Source organism: Oncorhynchus keta, unplaced genomic scaffold, assembly GCF_023373465.1.
Source record: "Oncorhynchus keta strain PuntledgeMale-10-30-2019 unplaced genomic scaffold, Oket_V2 Un_scaffold_8144_pilon_pilon, whole genome shotgun sequence".
Classification (NCBI taxonomy): domain Eukaryota; kingdom Metazoa; phylum Chordata; class Actinopteri; order Salmoniformes; family Salmonidae; genus Oncorhynchus; species Oncorhynchus keta.
The window spans coordinates 18,078-27,753 of record NW_026291002.1 but is presented as its reverse complement, the minus strand read 5'-3'; the positions used below and the strand labels follow the sequence as shown (position 1 = coordinate 27,753).

General features: G+C 45.9%; 1 protein-coding gene across 1 annotated transcript; it reads right to left on the bottom strand.

Moving 5' to 3' along the window:
• Positions 1 to 2,884: 2,884 nt before the first annotated feature.
• Positions 2,885 to 8,721, bottom strand: LOC127929551 (basic proline-rich protein-like). The gene is made up of 2 exons (XM_052517468.1): positions 8,681 to 8,721; positions 2,885 to 5,816 (listed from the first exon to the last, which is right to left on the bottom strand). Exons 1-2 carry the CDS (start codon positions 8,719 to 8,721, stop codon positions 2,885 to 2,887), a joined length of 2,973 nt encoding a protein of 990 aa, XP_052373428.1.
• Positions 8,722 to 9,676: the final 955 nt, after the last annotated feature.

Genomic DNA, 9,676 nt, shown 5'->3' with positions numbered 1-9,676 from the left:
TAAACAGAGAGTACACAGTGGCAGAATACCTGACCACTGTGACTGACCCTAAACAGAGAGTACACAGTGGCAGAATACCTGACCACTGTGACTGACCCTAAACAGAGAGTGGCAGAATACCTGACCACTGTGACTGACCCTAAACAGAGAGTGGCAGAATACCTGACCACTGTGACTGACCCTAAACAGAGAGTGGCAGAATACCTGACCACTGTGACTGACCCTAAACAGAGAGTGGCAGAATACCTGACCACTGTGACTGACCCTAAACAGAGAGGACACAGTGGCAGAATACCTGACCACTGTGACTGGCCCTAAACAGAGAGTGGCAGAATACCTGACCACTGTGACTGACCCTAAACAGAGAGTGGCAGAATACCTGACCACTGTGACTGACCCTAAACAGAGAGGACACAGTGGCAGAATACCTGACCACTGTGACTGACCCTAAACAGAGAGTGGCAGAATACCTGACCACTGTGACTGACCCTAAACAGAGAGGACACAGTGGCAGAATACCTGACCACTGTGACTGACCCTAAACAGAGAGGACCTTCTTGATCCAAATCAGTCAGGTTTCAAGACTAGTCATTCAACTGAGACTGCTCTTCTCTGTATCACGGAGGCGCTCCGCACTGCTAAAGCTAACTCTCTCCCTCTGCTCTCATCCTTCTAGACCTATCGGCTGCCTTCGATACTGTGAACCATCAGATCCTCCTCTCCACCCTCTCCCAGTTGGGCATCTCCGGCGCGGCCCACGCTTGGATTGCGTCCTACCTGACAGGTCGCTCCTACCAGGTGGCGTGGCGAGAATCTGTCTCCTCACCACGCGCTCTCACCACTGGTGTCCCCCAGGGCTCTGTTCTAGGCCCTCTCCTATTCTCGCTATACACCAAGTCACTTGGCTCTGTCATAACCTCACATGGTCTCTCCTATCATTGCTATGCAGACGACACACAATTAATCTTCTCCTTTCCCCTTCTGATGACCAGGTGGCGAATCGCATCTCTGCATGTATGGCAGACATATCAGTGTGGATGACGGATCACCACCTCAAGCTGAACCTCGGCAAGACGGAGCTGCTCTTCCTCCCGGGAAGGACTGCCCGTTCCATGATCTCGCCATCACGGTTGACAACTCCATTGTGTCCTCCTCCCAGAGCGCTAAGAACCTTGGCGTGATCCTGGACAACACCCTGACGTTCTCAACTAACATCAAGGCGGTGTCCCGTTCCTGTAGGTTCATGCTCTACAACATCCGCAGAGTACGACCCTGCCTCACACAGGAAGCGGAGCAGGTCCTAATCCAGGCACTTGTCATCTCCCGTCTGGATTACTGCAACTCGCTGTTGGCTGGGCTCCCTGCCTGTGCCATTAAACCCCTACAACTCATCCAGAACGCCGCAGCCCGTCTAGTGTTCAACCTTCCCAAGTTCTCTCACGTCACCCCGCTCCTCCGCTCTCTCCACTGGCTTCCAGTTGAAGCTCGCATCCGCTACAAGACCATGGTGCTTGCCTACGGAGCTGTGAGGGGAACGGCACCTCAGTACCTCCAGGCTCTGATCAGGCCCTACACCCAAACAAGGGCACTGCGTTCATCCACCTCTGGCCTGCTCGCCTCCCTACCACTGAGGAAGTACAGTTCCCGCTCAGCCCAGTCAAAACTGTTCGCTGCTCTGGCCCCCAATGGTGGAACAAACTCCCTCACGACGCCAGGACAGCGGAGTCAATCACCACCTTCCGGAGACACCTGAAACCCCACCTCTTTAAGGAATACCTAGGATAGGATAAGTAATCCTTCTCACCCCCTTTAAGATTTAGATGCACTATTGTAAAGTGACTGTTCTACTGGATGTCATAAGGTGAATGCACCAATTTGTAAGTCGCTCTGGATAAGAGCGTCTGCTAAATGACTTAAATGTAAATGTAAATGTAAGGACACAGTGGCAGAATACCTGACCACTGTGACTGACCCTAAACAGAGAGGACACTGTGGCAGAATACCTGACCACTGTGACTGACCCTAAACAGAGAGTGGCAGAATACCTGACCACTGTGACTGGCCCTAAACAGAGAGGACACAGTGGCAGAATACCTGACCACTGTGACTGACCCTAAACAGAGAGGACACTGTGGCAGAATACCTGACCACTGTGACTGACCCTAAACAGAGAGTACACAGTGGCAGAATACCTGACCACTGTGACTGACCCTAAACAGAGAGTGGTAGAATACCTGACCACTGTGACTGACCCTAAACAGAGAGGACACTGTGGCAGAATACCTGACCACTGTGACTGACCCTAAACAGAGAGAACACAGTGGCAGAATACCTGACCACTGTGACTGACCCTAAACAGAGAGTACACAGTGGCAGAATACCTGACCACTGTGACTGGCCCTAAACAGAGAGAACACAGTGGCAGAATACCTGACCACTGTGACTGACCCTAAACAGAGAGTGGCAGAATACCTGACCACTGTGACTGGCCCTAAACAGAGAGTGGCAGAATACCTGACCACTGTGACTGACCCTAAACAGAGAGTGGCAGAATACCTGACCACTGTGACTGACCCTAAACAGAGAGTGGCAGAATACCTGACCACTGTGACTGACCCTAAACAGAGAGTGGCAGAATACCTGACGAGAGAGAGAGAGAGAGAGAGACGGGGGGGTTCTTGTTCCCGGGGGGGTTCTTGTTCCCTTGTTCCCAGGGGGGTTCTTGTTCCCGGGGGGAGGTTCTTGTTCCTCAGTGGGTTCTTGTTCCCTTGTTCCTGGGGGGTTCTGGTTCTTGTTCCCTTGTTCCCAGGGGGTTCTTGTTCCTGGGGGGGTTCTTGTTCCCTTGTTCCCAGGGGGTTCTTGTTCCCGGGGAGGTTCTTGTTCCTCAGTGGGTTCTTGTTCCCTTGTTCCTGGGGGGGTTCTTGTTCCCTTGTTCCCAGGGGGTTCTTGTTCCTGGGGGTTCTTGTTCCCTTGTTCCTGGGGTGGTTCTTGTTCCCTTGTTCCTGGGGGGGTTCTTGTTCCTGGGGGGTTCTTGTTCCCTTGTTCCTGGGGTGGTTCTTGTTCCCTTGTTCCTGGGGGGTTCTTGTTCCTGGGGGTTCTTGTTCCCTTGTTCCTGGGGTGGTTCTTGTTCCTGGGGGGTTCTTGTTCCCTTGTTCCTGGGGTGGTTCTTGTTCCCTTGTTCCTGGGGGGTTCTTGTTCCCTTGTTCCCAGGGGGTTCTTGTTCCCTGGGGGGTTCTTGTTCCCTTGTTCCTGGGGGGTTCTTGTTCCCTTGTTCCTGGGGTGGTTCTTGTTCCCTTGTTCCTGGGGGGTTCTTGTTCCCTTGTTCCTGGGGTGGTTCTTGTTCCCTTGTTCCTGGGGGGGTTCTTGTTCCCTTGTTCCCAGGGGGTTCTTGTTCCCTGTTCCTGGGGGGGTTCTTGTTCCTGGGGGGGTTCTTGTTCCCTTGTTCCCAGGGGGTTATTGTTCCCTGTTCCTGGGGGAGGTTCTTGTTCCCTGTTCCCAGGGGGGTTCTTGTTCCTGGGGGAGGTTCTTGTTCCCTTGTTCCCAGGGGGGTTCTTGTTCCTGGGGGAGGTTCTTGTTCCCTAGTTCCCAGGGGGGTTTTTGTTCCTGGGGGGGTTCTTGTTCCCTTGTTCCCAGGGGGGTTCTTGTTCCTGGGGGGGTTATTGTTCCTGGGGGTTCTTGTTCCCTTGTTCCCAGGGAGTTCTTGTTCCCTTGTTCCTGGGGGGATTCTGTTCCCTGTTCCTGGGGGGATTCTGTTCCCTTGTTCCCAGGGAGTTCTTGTTCCCCTGTTCCTGGGGGGTTCTTGTTCCCTGTTCCTGGGGGGATTCTGTTCCCTTGTTCCCAGGGAGTTATTGTTCCCCTGTTCCTGGGGGGTTATTGTTCCCTTGTTCCCAGGGGGGTTCTTGTTCCCTTGTTCCTGGGGGGGTTCTTGTTCCCTTGTTCCTGGGGGTTCTTGTTCCCTTGTTCCTGGGGGGTTCTTGTTCCCTTGTTCCTGGGTGGTTCTTGTTCCCTTGTTCCTGGGGGGTTCTTGTTCCTTGGGGGGGTTCTTGTTCCCTTGTTCCTGGGGGGGTTCTTGTTCCCTTGTTCCCGGGTGGTTCTTGTTCCCTTGTTCCCGGGGTGGTTCTTGTTCCCTTGTTCCTGGGGGTTCTTGTTCCCCTGTTCCCGGGGTGGTTCTTGTTCCCTTGTTCCTGGGGGTTTCTTGTTCCCTTGTTCCTGGGGGTTCTTGTTCCCAGGGGGATTCTGTTCCCTTGTTCCCAGGGTGGTTCTTGTTCCCTTGTTCCTGGGGGGGTTCTTGTTCCCTTGTTCCTGGGGGGTTCTTGTTCCCGGGGTGGTTCTTGTTCCACTGTTCCCGGGGTGGTTCTTGTTCCCTTGTTCGTGGGGGGTTCTTGTTCCTGGGGGTTTCTTGTTCCTGGGGGTTCTTGTTCCCCTGTTCCTGGGGGGGTTCTTGTTCCCTTGTTCCTGGGGGGGTTCTTGTTCCCCTGTTCCTGGGGGTTCTTGTTCCCTTGTTCCTGGGGGTTCTGGTTCCTGGGGGGTTCTTGTTCCCTTTGTTCCACTGTTCCGGGGTGGTTCTTGTTCCCTTGTTCCTGGGGGGTTCTTGTTCCTGGGGGTTTCTTGTTCCCGGGGTGGTTCTTGTTCCCCTGTTCCTGGGGGGGTTCTTGTTCCCTTGTTCATGGGGGGGTTCTTGTTCCACTGTTCCCGGGGTGATTCTTGTTCCCCTGTTCCTGGGGGGTTCTTGTTCCCTTGTTCCCGGGTGGTTCTTGTTCCCAGGGGGATTATGTTCCCTTGTTCCCAGGGTGGTTCTTGTTCCCTTGTTCCTGGGGGGGTTCTTGTTCCCTTGTTCCCGGGGTGGTTCTTGTTCCCCTGTTCCTGGGGGGTTCTTGTTCCTTGTTCCCGGAGTGGTTCTTGTTCCGAGGGTGGTTCTTGTTCCCTTGTTCCTGGGGGGTTCTTGTTCCCCTGTTCTTGGGGGGTTCTTGTTCCCTTGTTCCCAGGGGGTTCTTGTTCCCCTGTTCCTGGGGGGTTCTTGTTCCCTTGTTCCCGGGGTGGTTCTTGTTCCCCTGTTCCTGGGGGGATTCTGTTCATGGGGGGATTCTGTTCCCAGGGGGGTTCTGTTGCCAGGGGGATTCTGTTCCCAGGGGGATTCTGTTCCCTTGTTCCCAGGGGGGTTCTTGTTCTCAGCGGGGTTATTGTTCACAGGGGGGTTATTGTTCCCAGGGGGGTTCTTGTTCTCAGGGGGGTTATTGTTCTCAGGGGGTTTATTATTCCCAGGGGGGTTCTTGTTCCCAGGGGGGTTCTTGTTCCCAGGGGGGTTATTGTTCCCAGGGGGTTCTTGTTCCCAGGGGGTTCTTGTTCCCTTGTTCCCAGGGGGTTCTTGTTCCCTTGTTCCCAGGGGGGTTCTTGTTCCCTTGTTCCCAGGGGGGTTCTTGTTCCCTTGTTCCCAGGGGGTTATTGTTCCCAGGGGATTCTGTTCCCAGGGGGATTCTGTTCCCTTGTTCCCAGGGGGATTCTTTCCCCAGGGGATTCTGTTCCCTTTTCCCGGGGGTTCTTGTTCCCGGGGGGTTTTGTTCCCAGGGGGTTCTTGTTCCCGGGGGTGTTCTTGTTCCCGGGGGGGTTCTTGTTCCCGGGGGGTTCTTGTTCCCGGGGTTCTTGTTCCCGGGGGGTTCTTGTTCCCTGGGGGGTTCTTGTTCCCGGGGGTTCTTGTTCCCGGGGGGTTCTTGTTCCCGGGGGGTTCTTGTTCCCAGGGGATTATTGTTCCCAGGGGGATTCTTGTTCCCAGGGGGTTCTTGTTCCCAGGGGGTTCTGTGTTTGTTCCCAGGGGGGTTCTTGTTCTCAGGGGTTATTGTTCTCAGGGGGTTTATGTTCCCAGGGGGTTCTTGTTCCAGGGGGTTATTGTTCCCAGGGGGTTATTGTTCTCCTCAGGGGGTTCTTGTTCCCAGGGGGTTCTTGTTCCCAGGGGGTTATTGTTCTCAGGGGTTATTGTTCTCAGGGGTTTAGTGAAAGTATTCATGTCCTCTGTGTTGTTAGTGAATGTATTAATGTCAACTGTGTTGCTAGTGAATGTATTAATGTCCTCTGTGTTGTTAGTGAATGTATTAATGTCCTCTGTGTTGTTAGTGAATGTATTAATGTCCTCTGTGGTTAGTGAATGTATTAATGTCCTCTGTGTTGTTAGTGAATGTATTAATGTCCTCTGTGTTGTTAGTGAATGTATTAATGTCCTCTGTGTTGTTAGTGAATGTATTAATGTCCTCTGTGTTGTTAGTGAATGTATTGTGTCCTATGTGTTGTTAGTGAATGTATTAATGTCCTCTGTGTTGTTATTAGTGAATGTATTCATGTCCTCTGTGTTGTTAGTGAATGTATTAATGTCCTCTGTGTTGTTAGTGAATGTATTAATGTCCTCTGTGTTGTTAGTGAAATGTATTAATGTCCTCTGTGTTAGTGAATGTATTAATGTCCTCTGTGTTGTTAGTGAATGTATTAATGTCCTCTGTGTTAGTGAATGTATTAATGTCCTCTGTGTTGTTAGTGAATGTATTAATGTCCTCTGTGTTGTTAGTGAATGTATTAATGTCCTCTGTGTTGTTAGTGAATGTATTAATGTCCTCTGTGTTGTTAGTGAATGTATTAATGTCCTCTGTGTTGTTAGTGAATGTATTAATGTCCTCTGTGTTGTTAGTGAATGTATTAATGTCCTCTGTGTTGTTAGTGAATGTATTAATGTCCTCTGTGTTGTTAGTGAATGTATTAATGTCCTCTGTGTTGTTAGTGAATGTATTAATGTCCTCTGTGTTGTTAGTGAATGTATTAATGTCCTCTGTGTTGTTAGTGAAAGTATTAATGTCCTCTGTGTTGTTAGTGAATGTATTAATGTCCTCTGTGTTGTTAGTGAATGTATTAATGTCCTCTGTGTTGTTAGTGAATGTATTAATGTCCTCTGTGTTGTTAGTGAATGTATTAATGTCCTCTGTGTTGTTAGTGAATGTATTAATGTCCTCTGTGTTGTTAGTGAATGTATTAATGTCCTCTGTGTTGTTAGTGAATTTATTAGTGTCCTCTGTGTTGTTAGTGAATGTATTAATGTCCTCTGTGTTGTTAGTGAATGTATTAATGTCCTCTGTGTTGTTAGTGAATGTATTAATGTCCTCTGTGTTGTTAGTGAATGTATTAATGTCCTCTGTGTTGTTAGTGAATATATTAATGTCCTCTGTGTTGTTAGTGAATGTATTAATGTCCTCTGTGTTGTTAGTGAATGTATTAATGTCCTCTGTGTTGTTAGTGAATGTATTAATGTCCTCTGTGTTGTTAGTGAATGTATTAATGTCCTCTGTGTTGTTAGTGAATGTATTAGTGTCCTCTGTGTTGTTAGTGAATGTATTAATGTCCTCTGTGTTGTTAGTGAATGTATTAATGTCCTCTGTGTTGTTAGTTCAATGTATTAATGTCCTCTGTGTTGTTAGTGAATATATTAATGTCCTCTGTGTTGTTAAATGTATTAATGTCCTCTGTGTTGTTAGTAATGTATAATGTCCTCTGTGTTGTTAGTGAATGTATTAATGTCCTCTGTGTTGTTAGTGAATGTATTAATGTCCTCTGTGTTGTTAGTGAATGTATTAATGTCCTCTGTGTTGTTAGTGAATATATTAATGTCCTCTGTGTTGTTAGTGAATGTATTAGTGTCCTCTGTGTTAGTGAATGTATTAATGTCCTCTGTTGTTAGTGAATGTATTAATGTCCTCTGTGTTGTTAGTGAATGTAGTCATCTCCTCTGTGTTGTTAGTGAATGTAGTCATGTCCTCTGTGTTGTTAGTGAATGTATTAATGTCCTCTGTGTTGTTCGTGAATGTATTCATGTCCTCTGTGTTGTTAGTGAATGTATTAATGTCCTCTGTGTTGTTAGTGAATGTATTAATGTCCTCTGTGTTGTTAGTGAATGTATTAATGTCCTCTGTGTTGTTAGTGAATGTATTAATGTCCTCTGTGTTGTTAGTGACCTTAATGTCCTCTGTGTTGTTAGTAATGTGTTAATGTCCTCTGTGTTGTTAGTGAATGTGTTAATGTCCTCTGTGTTGTTAGTGAATGTGTTAATGTCCTATGAATGTATTAATGTCCTCTGTGTTGTTAGTTAATGTCCTCTGTGTTGTTAGTGAATGTATATAATGTCCTCTGTGTTTTAGTGAATGTATTAATGTCCTCTGTGTTGTTATAATGTATTAGTGTCCTCTGTGTTGTTAGTGAATGTATTAATGTCCTCTGTGTTACTAGTGAATGTATTAATGTTCTGTGTATTATAATGTCATTAGTGTCCTCTGTGTTGTTAGTGAATGTAGTCATGTCCTCTGTGTTGTTAGTGAATGTAGTCATGTCCTCTGTGTTGTTAGTGAATGTATTAGTGTCCACTGTGTTGTTAGTGAATGTATTAATGTCCTCTGTGTTGTTAGTGAATGTATTAATGTCCTCTGTGTTGTTAGTGAATGTATTAGTGTCCTCTGTGTTAGTGAATGTATTAGTGTCCTCTGTGTTGTTAGTGAATGTATTAATGTCCTCTGTGTTGTTAGTGAATGTATTAGTGTCCTCTGTGTTGTTAGTGAATGTATTAGTGTCCTCTGTGTTGTTAGTAATGATTGTGTGTGTTATGAATGTATAGTAAAGTAGTCTTTGTGTATATATATATATAATATATAACATAGAGTTTGTTATCTTCATATGTTTTGGTTTGGCAGACATTTTAAAGTGATCTGATATAACCTGTCCTTGGACTAGGATTCTTTACAGTATATATATAACCTGTCCTTACTAGGATTGTTGTATATATATAACCTGTCCTTACTAGGATTGTTGTATATATATAACCTGTCCTTACTAGGATTGTTGTATATATATATATAACCTGTCCTTACTAGGATTGTTGTATATATATAACCTGTCATTACTAGGATTGTTGTATATATATATATAACCTGTCATTACTAGGATTGTTGTATATATAACCTGTCATTACTAGGATTGTTGTATATATATAACCTGTCATTACTAGGATTGTTGTATATATAACCTGTCCTTACTAGGATTGTTGTATATATATATATAACCTGTCATTACTAGGATTGTTGTATATATATAACCTGTCATTACTAGGATTGTTGTATATATATATAACCTGTCATTACTAGGATTGTTGTATATATATAACCTGTCATTACTAGGATTGTTGTATATATATATAACCTGTCATTACTAGGATTGTTGTATATATATATAACCTGTCATTACTAGGATTGTTGTATATATATAACCTGTCATTACTAGGATTGTTGTATATATATAACCTGTCATTACTAGGATTGTTGTATATATATATATAACCTGTCATTACTAGGATTGTTGTATATATATAACCTGTCATTACTAGGATTGTTGTATATATATATAACCTGTCATTACTAGGATTGTTGTATATATATAACCTGTCTAGGATTACTATAGGATTGTTGTATATATATATATACCTGTCATTACTAGGATTGTTGTATATATATAACCTGTCATTACTAGGATTGTTGTATATATATATAACCTGTCATTACTAGGATTGTTGTATATATAACCTGTCCTTACTAGGATTGTTGTATATATATAACCTGTCATTACTAGGATTGTTGTATATATATATATATAACCT

Bases quoted from the DNA above. Each gene is read 5' to 3' on its own strand.
- LOC127929551 (XM_052517468.1), bottom strand. From the start codon at position 8,721: ATGTCTGCCAAACCAAAACATATGAAGATAACAAACTCTAT. The intron at 5,817-8,680 runs GTTATATATTAT...CCTGAGAACAAG, and splicing joins ATGAAGATAACAAACTCTAT to AACCCCCCTGGGAACAAACA.